General features: G+C 47.7%; 1 protein-coding gene across 14 annotated transcripts in view; it reads left to right on the top strand.

The window, feature by feature from the left end:
• The window catches only part of Rim (Rab3 interacting molecule), a 127,709-nt gene that overhangs the window by 31,484 nt on the left and 80,662 nt on the right, over window positions 1-15,563 (top strand). For 9 of the 14 annotated variants that reach the window (XM_076805649.1, XM_076805647.1, XM_076805657.1 and 6 more), the window contains exons 3-5: window positions 1,063-1,335; window positions 3,772-3,993; window positions 5,127-5,346. In XM_076805649.1, coding sequence (XP_076661764.1) covers window positions 1,063-1,335; window positions 3,772-3,993; window positions 5,127-5,346 — 715 coding nt within the window. Of the gene's footprint in view, window positions 1-1,062; window positions 1,336-3,771; window positions 3,994-5,126; window positions 5,347-15,563 lie in introns of those variants that run through there. The other 5 variants (XM_076805650.1, XM_076805655.1, XM_076805652.1 and 2 more) reach the window with 5 other exon arrangements.

Below are 15,563 nucleotides of genomic sequence, written 5' to 3'. Positions count from 1 at the left end.
CATACACGCGTAGAGCACACGCGTGCCCTCCAGTCGTCGGCGCGATCGAACGTCCTAGCCCTACACCGGCTTCAATCTGCGTAGTAACTGGTCGACTTCCTACAGATAATTTCCTAGCAATATCCTCGAAGCAGTCGGTGTGACCTGGATCGCTCGGATCCAGGACTCTTTCCCTCCGACGGCTTGATGTTATTAAAGATTTTAGCTAAAACAAGACACTCGGGACTCGGGCTGGCAAAGACCGCAGGCGCCGGACTACCGAATACACCCCCGACGTCTTTCAGATAACCGGGGGTTTTTCAAACTTTCGGTTTTCGGGACACCGGGGAGCCACCGGGATCCACAGAATCACGAAATTTCGCCAAGTTTCCCGAGCCCCGGCGCCCCGAGCGCTCGAGTTTTCAAAATTCCGGCTCCCAGGGATTCTGCCTCGCGTTTGCGAAGATCCCGTTTAACTATTCCGCCTGAAAATGCGATCCGCGAGAACGTTCGTTCACGCGAACATCTGCAACGTGCTAAATAGAGCACGGGAACACTGCGTTCTGCGAAAATGTGTGCTGGGCACAATGAGACTCGTTCCAGTTCGGTGCAATTTACCTTGATGTCTTGATCCATGAAAATGTCAGATAAAAGTGTTTAAACTTTTAACGCGGTGTTCACTAAAAATCTGAAGCTTTGATGGTTTGCTCGCATCTTCTTTTTAACCTCTTAAGTACGGCGCGCTTGTTCGCGACTCTCTCTCCTAGTACGGCGCATTCGTCCGCAACTCTGTTTCCCAGGGACGGTGCCCCTGACCGCAGACGGCACAAAAGCCACTATAGTGGTTCGTATAGTTCCAACTGATACTTTCCACGGAAACCACTATAGTGGTTTACCGTTCAAACTGATGCACTCCGCGGAAACCACTATAGTGGCGTACCGTTGAAACTGACGCTTTCCACGGAAACCACTATAGCGGCGTACAGTACTTAAGAGGTTAAGGATTGCGCATTTTTCCAGGACTATACGTAAGTTTGAACTTCTCGTTTTTCCTGAGATAACGGGTTTCCTTTGTGGTTGCAGGTAATATGGGTGTGCATCATCTGCCGCAAGAAGCAAGAACTCGTGTCGAGGACCGGAGTATGGATGACGAACACGAGCCTCAGCACCGCGGACAACGCGATGCTGCAACAGATGCAGGACATGCAGGTGGGTGGTCCTCCGGGACTCATGGACCAAACTCAGGATAAAAGACTGAAACTCGAGAGAGCGCACAGCGCCGCTGAGAAGGAGAATCTGCCCTTGTTACAAAGGAGCGCGAGTCAGCTCAGAAGACAGTACTCTCAGCAAGAGCAAGTACGATTTATAATCATCATTCTCATTTATCTGTTCGACCGCGGGCTAGTGTTCCCAGCGGGAGGTATATTTAAATATAGCCGCTCGTGCACGCACTGTTGCTCTGGATGTAACAAAAAGAAAATACCGATACAGATTATTCGCAAAGTAAACACCCCCGCCCCCCACCCCACACCCCCTGCTCAATCCTGTATGCTACTAAGTTCGGCGGTGCCTAAGCCGACGCCCGTTGATATCACCATAATCACACCGCCATCACTCACGAATCCTGACCAACGGCGACACTTTGGACGATTCCGTCTTTCGCGCTAGTACCAGCAACATTTTGCTCTGGCATTTGTAGTTGTGAAGTTTCTAGTTGATGATATCATAGTTTACCAGCTACGTAGCACACTTTGGATTCATGCACTTGATTTGGTTTTTTTTTTTTTGGAAGGGGAACATTTCGCATACTTTGTTTGTGGAACACGTACGTTCAGTTTTTAACGTAGGAACGTATCTGAGAGGTGTTTGTTGGCTTTGGTGATGCTGTCGTAGATAATAGTTTTTAGATTATTGTATTTTTAGATGGAACATTTTTTTAATGAGAGGTGAAAGGAAGGGAGGGACGAAAATGGTCCTCATTGTTGGGATGAGCAACATATTTGATTAATATTTTGGGGACTATTCAGCTCAGGAGAACATTGTACTGGGCACATTTGTGTACCTACTTCTTTATAAAGTGCTAATTTATGTGATATTGTATTTTAAATAGGACTTTTACAGTAGTAAAAATACATAATATTGCTATTTACAATGTCTTCCCAGTTCTAATTTCCAAGGTATTTGATTAAATATGTTTCTCGTCCATAATTTATGGGATGTTTTAACCCCTTCGACATGAACGATAACTGACGCAAAGAAACCATGTGTCAGATATTTTTTTAAACGTACTTTTTACCAAGATGTTCTTTTGTAAACATTGAGAGAACAGCAATCTCTTATGTCTCAACCCTCATACATTTCTCAAGGGTGAAGATTCTACGCCCATTTTCCTTTTTTCAACGGTATAATGTGAGATTTCTTCCTGTTTGTGTTGCAAGATATATTTCTTGAAAATGTGACATAACGAGGAACATTGTAAATGAAACATAATTCATTGATAGAAAGTGTAAAGCAGAGACGGATGGAGCATTAACCCCCAGGATCTTTTGGCAACTATTTTTTAGGAGATGGTAAAAAACATAAATCATTCAATCAAAACCGATCACCAACCAAAAAGCGAAGCTCAATTAAACCCGCAAAAACGCACTCCAAAGTGGTTCCGCGACTATGAAACGCGAGCCTAACAGCTGCAAAGTTAGACATAGAAGCCTAGGTTCCAGCTGACTTAACACATTAGGTACCGGCTATTCCAGAATTTTTGGACGTCTATGGTCCATGGCTAAGGATTTTTTAATAGATCCTCTAACACCAACAGAAACTTTAATCATAAACCAACAACTCACCCTTAATATCGTAATCCAATAATTTTTAAGATTTTTAAGTTCCGGTTTAGTACAGCACAATTATCGAAAAGCCTATTAATAGGCTTCCGGTAGATGGAGTGTAATCACTGTACTTACCGGCAAGTTTCTAACAGTCGTTTTAAAATAAAAATCAGCAGTTGGCAAGTTTGAAAACGATAACGTTTTCATTTAAGAAATTTTTAGAATTAATGTAACAACCTCTTTCGAAATTCTCATTTAGAAGAAGATTATCCAGCTTCTTCTGTAAGCAGCTTAATTATTAAAAAGCCTATGAATAGGCTTCCGGTAGGTCGACTGTGATGAGCCAAGACTCCGTAGAATTTCGAAAGGGCTCATTCGAAAGAGGAATGTTCAATCTAGCGCGCGCTGATCATGAGCTGACGAGATTACGCAGACATTTGGTAATATAAGCGTTAGAAGTAGGCCAAAAATTTGTATGCCATTGCCATGAGTTTTCTGGATAAAATCGAGAGTAGCGCGCGCTTCATTCTCTGCGAGAAAAAGCCAAAAACTTGAAGCACGTTTCCGGCGTCGGAATTCATGATATCCATAATACAGAGCAAAAAATGTAACAAGTTTAGGTCACAGACTTAAGACCCGTCGGATCAAGACCAAGACGGATCTTAAGTCAGTGTCTGAAGGCTGTGAACGGAAATGATACAGTCATCGCCCTGCTGACTCTGCCAAAAGTCACCGTTGGCCCTTAAGTACCAAAAATTCTCTGTTAAAAATCACGATTACCGTGGGGGTGCAGAATGAATCCCGCGTTTCTCGCGAATGGTCCAAAGTCGCGCAGCCCGACCGAATCGCCTAGTGCCACGCCGCAGCAAGACCCTCCGGGCGGATCGCAAGCGGATCGCGGGCGAGAAGCAGACCGCGCGGGTGGTCTCGGTACGAGAAAAATGGAAGTTGCTGGTCGCGATTTCAGGTGCCAGTGCGTCCGCTGTCCACAAGCGATAGAGTGGACATGTCGGTGTCGCCTCACACGAGGACGTTGCCGACGCCGCAAGTATCGTCCGCTCACCAGTTGCAGCAGCCGCCGCGGCATCCGGACGCGTTCGACGAGGACGACCCGAACCTGTACACCGGCGAGATCGACGGTCTTATGAAACAGCAACAAACTTACCAACGCCAACGACAGATCTACCCGGTAAGGAAGCCCGATTCCCTCGTTCGATCGAGCCGTCTCGTCCCGACGATGACGTTAACGCTCGAGACGCTGCGAGACTCTTGGAAAATTAAACATTCAACAAGTACGCCGGCTCTCTCTCTCTCTCTCTCTGTCTGTCCTCTTCCTCCTCATACACACACAAACACACACACACACACACACATACGCTCTTTCTATCTGTCTTTCTTTCTCTCTTCTTGTGAGTCGCCATCGCGTAGGAGCGCCGCTAGCCGATACTCTTGCGTAGGCGATGCTCGAGAGGCCTCTCGAACGACCAGTTTCCGGAAGATCCGAATTTATCGAATCGAAACAAAAGAGGGGACGGCGCTGGACACTCGCCCCCCCCCCCCTCACCCACGGACCCCGTTGATAATCGATTCACGCGCGACTTATCTTATCTATCGCGCCTTCGATCATCCCGCATCGAACATACTCGCCACCGTCATTCTTCGACCGAGCACGTCCCCTTTATCGAACATCGACGACGCATCGTGTTGTATATAGCCGACAGAAAAACACCGCATCTGCCGGCAACGTATACCTTCTGTGCACCGTTTCCGTTCTTAATCGAAGCATCGTTTCTAGTTAGAAGTAACTGAACCCCTGTTTGCCACCGTAAGATCCAGAGTAACATTCTTCGCTTGTACTTTAGAGAATCCTGCAAGAGACCGTAGGTAGAGAATTTAGTACGCTAGCGGAGCCGAAGTATGAGTATAACACGCATAAGCTCTCTCTCTCTCTCTTTCCCGTATCTCTCCTGTTTCTGCTTCTTATTAGTAGAGTCTATACTTTCTCTTTCTACGTCTCTCTCTCTCTCTCTCTCTCTCTCTGTTCGACGCGGACAGCGTTCTCGAGAAGGCTGCTCCACCGAGAATCGTAAGTCTCCCGACGAAAACACACGGCACACGGATTATTCTCTGTTAACGCCTCCCGGATTCACGCTCTCGTGGGATTATCGATCGAGCTACTCTCCGACGAGTTCTTGCGACGAGTTGTGTTGGCCGAGCAGTTGTCGCGCGCGAGATCGCGCTCTCCCGCCTTCGCCCCCGCCCGCCCCCCGACCCCTCGTCCCCCCTGGAACCGTATAGATCCCGAGCTTTTTCGGTTCGCAGGACCAGAACACGGACCTCGCGATGACATATGGCCAGCCGACGGTAGAAGCTGGCCCACCTCGATCCCAGGTCCATCCTCCGCAGCAACATTCGGTGCATCAGATGCAGAGCGCGCGTCCCCCACAGTCCGTGGGCGGGCAGGGCGCTCTTCAACCCCAAAGGAGCTTCAGCAGCAGCGAGGAGGAGCGCAGCACACCCGAGCCTGACGAGTCCGAGAAGGGTGAGTCCACGTTCGATCACTCTATATATTTTCTTCCCCCCCAAACCCCCCTCTTCGACTTACGTCGACCGGCTCTCTCTCCGCTGGTCGGCGTTATCGATCAGCCGAATCCTCGGTCCGACGAGGGTTTAATTATATACAAGCCCCGAAGAGTAGCCGCGAGAGAACACGACGCGACATGTGTGTTAGGCCGTTGTTGCAGTCGCCCTCGCGCGTGTTACGATCTTTGTTCTTTTCTCGAAGCTAACCAATGACCGTCGCGTTACACGCCCATGTAAGTATCTGTTGCGTTCACCTTCTTCCACTCCTCTCTCGATTACACTCAACCTACCTGTAGCGGACACCAAAAAAAAAAAACAAAAAAAGAAAAAACAATCACTATCTTTGCTTCCGTTCAGATGTTGTGTGTCCGTGATATTATAGTAATCGAGAGGCGACCATATGTATATGTATATACAAACACACACGGATCGAAGCGCCGACGAGGATGTGACACTTCGTGGATGGGCTCGTCGTTCTTGCCAGGGCTGTTGTTCGATTAGTGCCCTCTGGTTTTAACGAGTAGATAGGACATAGACCTCGAGGAAGTATTCTGTGTGTGTTCGTTTTTTTTTTTTTCTTAGCGGCCATCGTTCACACGTTGGGAATGAAAATAGCTTCCCCAAGTAAGATTGCTAACCGTAATTGATTGCTTATTTTGGAAACTAGCGGTCCCCAGGGACCGAACGCTTCTAACTTCTACAAGCTCTAGTGCTTTTAATTGCTAATACCTCTACACTGATTCTCCTTCTTACGTTCCTTAGGAATAGCTGCACAGACGTTCAGACGAGCTCCCTTGACCCTCATACGTTCCTTAGATATAGTTACTCGGAAGATCTCGCGATCATGCCTCACCCACATTCATGTCGTTAACTCACGGAAAATGGACAATTTTTAACAGCAGCGCATCCGGCTATGATCAGGTCCATTTCAACGTTCTCGAAGGTGGTACTTCTCGTTGCATCTCGACAGACGACTATTTCAATTATTTGCCGGGACCTGTGTAAGTCGATTTTGTATGACTAAGTCAAAGTGGACCATTTTATTCACAATGTCATATCTGAAACGGTCGTGTAAGTCGACCATGATTTTGTAGTATTGACAATTTCAATCGTTTGCCGGGACCTGTGTAAGTCGATTTTGTAGTACTAAGTCAAAGTGGACCATTTTATTCACAATGTCGTATCCGACACACCCGTGCAAGTCGACCATGGTTTTGTAGCATTAATTACGAGTCTGAACGGACCCGTGTACCATCGTCGAAGAACATGATCATTTTAATTGTACTCACAATGTCACATCTTAAAGACCTAAGTATATCAAAGCGTAAGACAAACAGAGAAGAAACGAAACATTTTGCCCTACTTAGGAACAAATATTGGATAAATTTTTAAGCTGGAAGCGTATGAGGGTTAAAGTATAAGTGCCCCAAAGGGTTACAGAGGGTTAAAGTATAACCCCAACATTGAGAGCTACTTTCACCCCCGAAAATGATGGTAGCTAAAAAAGAAAAATAAATTTGAATTTCCTTAAAATTCATCAAAATCAAAGGGAGCTATTTGATTAACAACCCTAATTCTCAACGAGCCCCAAACAATCCGAGGACAGAGTCTCGAGCAGCGGCCAAGGATGTAAAAAACCGAATCTCGCGAATTTCTCGAATCAGCCCGCGACAGAGCTTGACGAATTCCTCGCGGAGCGGTTCGATGCGGATTTGCCGCTTGTTGCGGCGTCGGCACGGGGCGATCGTTAAAAATGCGAGGAATCTGGAATTCGCGCGCGGATAAAACGCAGCGGGTGGGCGGGGTTTATTTGCTCCGGCGCGGCGAGTCCGGGGCCCGCGGAGTTACACCGTTTAATATCGAAACACGGGCTCGCTCCCCGGCCTGGAATTATGGCAGATAATTCAGCGTGCTTTCCGCGGCGGTGCGGTTGTAGGGTCGAGCGAGAAAATGAGGTTCGAAGTGGCGACCCGAATCTTACGCGGTGTACGTGTACACGTACGCGCGACGGTGCACGGTGTGTTCGATCATGGTATCGGGGCCACGTTAACTTCTATTTCTTAGCTCGGCCGGACAGTTTTTCCCGGAAGTTGATCGGCACTGACAGCAATATTGGCCCGTTACTCTTTCGAGATGTCACATCCTCGCGGCGCCAGTCGTACAATTCAGCGGCGGCGGCGGCGGCGCGGTTAAACGTCAAATCCACCGTCGAATTACCGTCAGTGAGGCTGCTGCCGCGCCGTGGAGGATCGGCGGTAGGAGATGGGGGTATGGAGACATTAGGGCGAGAGAGCTAGCTGGTCGGGAGGGTCAGCTCTGCCCTTGAAACCGCTCGCTGCACGAGGAGAGCCACGGGCTTTCCGTGTCAGCGGATAATTGGTTTACGGAGAGTGTGTGCACCTGTACCGCGGATATTTACAGGCGAGCCGACCAAGGAAAGTGTAATCGACCGATCCGATGCTCATGCAGTCTGAAAAAGCTCACGCGTCGCCGCGTACGCGTGTTCGTAAAGCGATTAAAACCACGCCTCGCCTCCCAGGCGGTCTGCGCGTCGCTCCGAAGACTCGCACGATTTCCTGCGATACCGAGTGTGGAGAAACTTCTCTCTACTGCGATCCAAGAAGTCTCTGGGTCCAAGAAGAGGCTGGTTTTTCGGGGAGGGGGGGGGGGGGGAGAAGAACGTAATACCCTGGGTTTACGAGCTGCTCGGCCGGTGGTTTACGACGGCTGCTGAGCCGAGAGTCCGGCCAGCTCGAACGTATCGGGAAAATGGACCGATCGCGTTTCTCTGTTCGCGAGAGCTAGAGAGAGCGGAGAGAGAGAGAGAGAGAACACCGATCTGAAATACTCGGAACGGGGAAAGTAGGTCCACTCTACGCGCGCAGCCAGAGATCGGACCGAATGGAGTGGCAGATGAAAAGCGATACTGCATTATCGCGAAGGCGTAGGTGTGCGCGCGCTCGCCCAAGCCCGAGCCCGACCCCGAGCCCGAACCCGCGCCCGCGGTGGGATGCGAGAGGGACCGGGTTCATCCTTGGCTAATGAGTAAATTTAGGTTACCGACGGCTGGATCGTCGCTGTGTTACGCCGCGAGCTCGCTCGTGCCGTGTGTTCACGAGATCACTCGACACACCGGCGCGGCGTCGCGCTCGGTCGCTTTTGTGCGACGCATTCGAGCCGGTTTCGAACTGCCCGGGAATAGAGAACACGGCGCACCAGCACACCTACCACACGAGCATCGTCCATCGATGTGCGTGCGTGCGTGCGTGCGTGTGTGTGCGCGCGTGGATGCAGGTACGTGTGGATCACGGTTGATTAGTCACCGGATCGGCGAACTGTGAACCGATTCATCGAGGTGCGCATCACCGGGAGAGAGAAAGAAAGACGGAGGGGAGAGAGAGAGAGAGAGAGAGAGAGAGAGAGAGGAGCTCTTGCAAAATAGGAACGACGCAAAGTCGTCTGGGTATCGGTGTCTCCCGTTTTTCTTCTTCTTCTGCTTTCCCTCGTGAGATAGGTCTCTCTCTCTCTCTCTCTCTCTCTCTCTCTCTCTCTCTCTCTATCGCGGACACCGTTCTCCCTCGATAGTGATCTGTTCTCGCGACCCAGGACGACAGGATCGAAATTGATTTAATACATCTTCGTTTGTAATTTCCAGTGCCCGATCGTCGATGCCGGATCGGGAACGGTCGGGCCGATCGGCGGGGGTTCAATCATCTGGGCACAAAGACCGAGGGACGAGTTCTAGATCTCCGGGATCTCTATAGAAAAGTCGCGAGTTTCCCGGGAGTCGCGCGAGGGGTATCGGGAGGAACGCGGGTAAGCCTGTTTTTTCGTCCGGGAGCGAAAATATCAGCCGGCGGAGGAGAAATCCTTGCCGGTGAATTTTCTTCCAATTTCTCGAATCCTCTTCTCGAGTATCGACTTGGCCAAGGATGCGTGGACGCCTGATCGACATCCTGGCTATCCTCGGAGCCGTTAAATCCTTGATCGGATCTCCGCGATCGTGTTTCGCGGCATATCGCGCGGGTATCCTGCGGGAATTCTCGGGTTCTGCCCTCCCGGTCTCGTCGTTGCATTGATCCTTGGTATCCCTCTCGCTACTCTCTCTCTCTTTCTCTCTCTCTCTCTGCCTCGCCAGCCCGTATAACCACCTCCCCTTCCTCCGCAGCTCGCCAGCCCCGTTTACCGCCCTTCCGTCTCTGTTTTCCTCAATTCTCACCCTCGCCGTCCTCCTCCACCTCCCCCTCTACCCCTCGGCGCTGTGCTTCTTTTCCTTTTTCCCCTCCTACTTTTTTTCTAGCTTGTTCGCCGTTTCTTTTTTAACTGGTAAATGCAGGTACTTTTTGGTTAGATGCGATTTCCCTCGCCCCCATTTCTCAATCCTTCTCGCCTATATTTCTTCCTACCTGGCGTGTTCTATTTTCCCTATTCTAGTTTGCTCTCTCCCTCTTTGTCTACGATCTCTCCTTTTCCCCTCGGAGACGCAGCATCAGCATCAGCATCAGCAGCGTCTTTCGTTCGTTCTCTCCTCGGGAAAAAAAGAGGTTTCTCATACTTCGTTTCCCTCTTCGCCGTTCTCTCCCGACTCTCTCATAATCCTTTTACCTTTGTCGAGCGTTGACCGAAACGTTGAGCACCCGGCTAGGAAAAACTCGGAGGGAACGCTGCCCCGGAAGAAGCTCGGGGAAGAATTTTTCGGTCACGCCGGGGCCGTTTAACTTCCCCGAGCCAGGAATCTTCACCTGGAACTCCGGCGATCCCCGTAACTCTTCAACTATCAACGTTTCAGCATCTTCCAGCGGTGTCTTCACATTTCCCGGCGTATCTTTCCGTTTCTGGTTCGCTTCACGCTGTTTCTTCTGCTCCCACGGAGGACGACGGGTCCTGTGACTCTCCATCCATCCTCTCTCTCTCTTTCTCTCTCTCTCTCTCTGCAAATTAGTCTCTCCCCACAGTGGCTCCCACCATAACCGTGGCTCACCCCCTGGATCCCGGCACTCGCTCGCGACGCCCACACGGCCGACAACGTGACGTCACGCGGCCAACACGTGGGCGAGCTCAAACATCTACCTCGTCGCTATTTCTGGCCTGTGGAACCAAGCTGAACCGAGAGAGAGAGAGAGAGAGAGAGAGAGGGGGGGAGAGAGTGATAGATAGAGAGCGACGCGTCTCTTTTTCTCCGGGAAAGAGGGTCCATTCATCTGCCCCTTTTGAGGCAGCTTGGAGGAGAGATTTTCGGCAGGGTGTCCGCGTCATGGGCTTTGCATAAATACCGGCTCGTGCGTCACGCACCTGGGTAATTTTCGCTTTAATAGTTATCCCCGGCACCGGCGTGTTTACGTTGCCCGACACACCGGTAGCTTCGGATCGATCCCGAGGCCACGCCGCGCCGGGAAATCCGAAGAGCTCCTCTCGCCTCTCTCTCTCTCTCTCTCTCTCTCTCTCTCTCTCTCTCTCTCTCGGCTACCCGGACGCTGACAGAACCGGAAACCTATTAGAAACCGTGGAAAAATTCCGTGGCATCGGCTCGAGGGGGCAGAGCACGGATTTTCGCGAGAGAGCGAGCACGGACCCCGGCAGCGTCGGTGTCACGGGCGTTGCCGGTTTCCGGCTGGATCCGTGACATTTCCCGCGTCGGATCTGTGTCATGGGGATCCGGTGAATTCATGATGAAGCGGCCCGGGTGCAAAGATCAGCCCGGAGACTGTCTCTTGAATTTTGCAGGGAAAGTTTTATTAGAACCCCGTCGCGGCGACCGGCAGTCGTAACAAAAGCGGACCCGCTCGCCAGCGGATCGGCTATACACACGCCGGCGGACGGTCCAGCAATAAATAATGATCGGACGAAACCAGCGACTCGTTGCATCGTTTAATTACGAGGGAACGTTCTATTTTTCTTTTTTTTTTTCTTTTGATAAATTTGGGCAGAATTTAGTTACGATCATCTAGAGATAGGGGCATTCTTTTTTAATCGTCCCAGGGGGACTATGTTTTTAATAGAAATTCGGCGGACATGGTAAATTTGAGACATGCATTCTTTTGCAATCTATTGGACTGTTCACGGTAAAAAAAGATTTCATTCTTTCCCAGCAAAATGAAAACGGAAATTTGGGAAAGCATATTACTAGATAAAAAAGGGATTTCTAATGTGAGACTCAATCTTTGTGCTTCTCAAATTTAGTTCTTCTCTTTCTCGATTAATCTAAAATAAAAGTGAATTTAACAAGATTGAGTGCTCGGTACCAAATGTCAGACATTAAGACTTGTAATAAGAACATTAAGTAGAATTACTAAGTAGCTTTGAAGTTAAATTTGCATTGTTTAACGATGCACTACTAGTGAGCCTTCTTCTAAAACTCCGTTTCATGAACTATACAATAATATTGATAAAAATGATCGTACCAGTTCAACCATTTTCTGTATAAATTTTTCTAAAATGCGCTTGTTAATGAGCACTCATTAAATGTGCTCCGCATTGCATCAAATCCTGTGATAACAAGCTTCATTGAATTGGCAATAGTTACACTCGGTGCTAGTATTGAATCATTACATCCGGATACAGATGATACAGACTATATTTAACATCATTTGCACTGTTAATAAATTCGTCCTGTTTGTAACATTTTAACACTAAATATGATTGGCACGCCTTGTACCATAATACGTGCAGGAATAGGACAATTTATTCAATCAATTCGCATGGAAAGATCTCTAGAGTTTCAATAATCGTAGAATAAAATGTACAAAACTAGTTATAATTCGACTGGTTAAGAGAAATTGATTGTCACCGGACTTCTTTGGCCCGAGTTTCGAGAAGAATCGACTTCGGGTTATCGACGCATTCCTCCATCTTGATACCGGACAGGTATCATAATACGTGCTAGAATAGAACAATTTATTCAATCAATCCGCATGGAAAGATTTCTAGAGTTTCAATAATCATAGAATAAAATATACAAACCTAGTTATTCGACTGGTTAAGAGAAATTGATTGTCACCGGGCTTTTTTGGCCCGAGTTTCGAGAAGAATCGACTTCGGGTTATCGACGCATTCCTCCATCTTGAAACCGGACAGGTCTTTGTGCAGCCAGACCGATCCGCCTACGACACGGAGGTCGATGGTTGGCCTCCGCTGGCAGCTCCATCGAAATTTAATCCGAAGACATTGCAATTTGACGGTCGAGCGACCGGCAGTTGGATCCGACGTCGTCTTTCAGCTGGCCCGGGTTCTTGCCCCGGCATTATCCGCTTCCGGCACCGACTGGCGGGATTGAAATTACTTTGTTTACTGGCGGGGGAGCCGGCACGCCACCGCCCGGATGCAACAAAATCACTCGCTCCGAATACAAAGTTCTCATTCCGCGGAGAACCCCGCGCGTTTCGATCCCGTTCGCGCAGCTCTTCGGAATGCATAAGATATTACCGGAGTGCCGGCCCCGGGAAAAACTTTATAAACTTCGCCCCGTGGCTTCCACTGCGCGGCATACTAACCCTTTCGATGCTGTGCTGGCCACTATGCTGTCGCACCGGACGGTTCTGCTGTGATCTTCGCGATCAATCTTCCGGGTACTTGCCAGCTTTCTTGCGGAAGCCAGTCTTTGCACTTTTGTTCCAGTTTTGTTCCTTGCCTCTAAGGCTGATCATTTTCAACGATGTTCGGTAACGTTCTAATCGATAGACTTCATGATTTCTTATTTTTGTGTCTGTACTGCAATGTCCGTGTAATTGTACAAGGATGTAAATATGTGCCATATGTTGCCAAGAACGTGGACGAAATTTTAGAAACAAATTGAAAGACCTTGAATGATCCAGTTTTAATAGGAAGATCAATGTGATTCTTCGAAGCAGTTCATTATTAAAAGAAATCGAAGTCGACGTTTCCAGTCAGCTAGTTATACTCTGTTCATAATATTATAGTTAGCTGAAATATAATCAGGAAGAAGTGGAACATTTTCTGGTACATACAAACAGAAAAATAATGAAATTTGCTGTCAGAAGTTTATGTGACTTCGTTAAAGGATAACGAAGGGGTTGCTTCAGTCAAGAATGCGATTTTTAAGTGCACTTTAGAATTTCTTTCTTGGGAAACTACATAAGATTTTACTATAAGTCTTTCAAAGTGTCCACGACTTCCTCCTGTTAAATTGTTTGAATACTTATTGGAGAAGGTGCGTTGCATTTGATAAAATATTTGAACAGTGAAGGCAAGCAACGAAACAAACGGTGGTAGTTAAGGAACAAATCGAAGATTAAAACAAAGACTGCATTTTAAAGATTAGCTTAGCACTCCAATAGCATTATTTCAACTTTTATAGCGAAGTTCTTAAAAGTCAGACATATTGTTCCAAGGAAAAGAAAGCAGAAAATGTCTGAGCATTTACTTTGATTAATTCTCTATTCTTTATTTTCTCTATTCCAATTGAAAACGGTATTGCAGACTATAAATGATTAAGTATTGATTTTTGTGCTGGTTTGGAGGTCAAGGTTTGCTTCAGGATCTCAGATTTGCTCAGTGATGGTTGAAAGGGTGTCGCGTTAATTTTATTCCGCGCGAAAGTCGCCGATTAGCACGGTGGAAAATAAATTTTGCCGGCTGTCTCTGGGGCCCGACCTCAACGGGGTCAGATTAGGGGCTTAGAGAGAGAGAGAGAGAGAGAGAGAGAGAGAGAGAGAGAGAGAGAGATACTTGTAGGTACGGGCTAGGCGTCGCGACGCCCGGATTCTGGAACCGCGGACTGTATAATCAAGCGCGTCGCTGGTTTCGCCGTGCACACCTGGTTCCCCCGCATTCACGGACGCACGCCGCGTCGCATACAACGCTAACGTACTGCACGCCGCGCCGGCAGTAGTGCAGCTACGCGTTTGGTGCATACGCGGTGATGCAGATGGCCAGGGCAGCCGCTATGCGGAGATCCCGCTTATTAGGGACGACGTCGACGCGCATTCTCCTCGCGATGCCTCCCGTTTTTCGGCTCGAGCCACCATTATTCCAACAATTGTTCGAAACTCCTGCAACGACTCTGAATCGACAAAACGAATATTTACCGGAGACTTAACCCTGCTGATGTTCCAGCTTAATCTGCCCGATCTGAATAATTTTTGGAAAAAGATGAACGTGTGTATTGGCACAAATTCTTTCATACTTAATTTTGGATCTTGTACGATCTTCAGAAACAGTTCGGATATACGATCCTGAGATAGTATGCCATCTGTTTCAACCAATTATGTTTCATTCGTAATGTTACATTTTGAGGAAATAAATTTTACATAGTGGATTGAAATAAATAAAATGTTTTACGGTACCTATACAACGACAACTTGTGAATCTTCGCTACGAGGAGCGTCTGAGGGTTGCCTGTCATGTCAATCTTGTACGTATGACAGAATTATTTATTTACACGTACGTATGACAGAATTATTTAGACAGAGCATTTAGGAGACAGAATTACACAATTGTAATGTGACGTTTAATAAAATGAAATAGAAATGTGGTTCGGTTGAACAAGGCCTGCAGAATCAGCAGAGTTAAGGGTCGGGCTTCAAAGCAGTCTCTTGCTGCATCTCGTTTTTTAATCATTTTAGAAAACCAGTTTGTTCTAAGAATTAACATACTTCATTCAAAGTTTGTCCTTTGAAGGATATGACAAATAATTGAAAAAAATATACGCTCTGTCCAACCAGTCGAGTCAAGGAGGATAAATTAACACGCTTATTAACAATTTGAGTGCGACAGAGTTGGAGTCCTATTTTCCACATAATTAACAAAGACAAGAGACTAACACGTCTCCTTGGGCTGACAATAGGAATACCGTAGAACGTGTAAAAGAGTGAAAGAAAACAGAAATACAAATGTACGATCGAAGTACATTCACAATAACAAATGAATAGTAAATAATAATAACAATACTTGTCATCATTGTTTCGGAGATACCAATCGTGGAGACGCGATCAATGTCGCTCGAGTGTTAAAACGGTTACATATTCAATGTGTGGTGCTCTCAAAAGTACCCCAGACAAATAATAAGCAAACAATGAAATGTTTAAACATTGTGATCGTCCAGTGTGACTTCGCCTAAATTTTGCGTAAACGAGCAACCGCAACGAAATCTGCAGAGCATCGGAGAGTCGATAGCACGATCCCCCCTCGCCAAATCCGCGAGCTACCGAGAGAATCTTG

Source organism: Halictus rubicundus, chromosome 2 (genome assembly GCF_050948215.1).
Source record: "Halictus rubicundus isolate RS-2024b chromosome 2, iyHalRubi1_principal, whole genome shotgun sequence".
NCBI lineage: Eukaryota > Metazoa > Arthropoda > Insecta > Hymenoptera > Halictidae > Halictus > Halictus rubicundus.
The sequence above is the reverse complement of the archived record's forward strand: the minus strand, read 5'-3'. Positions and strand labels throughout refer to the sequence as shown.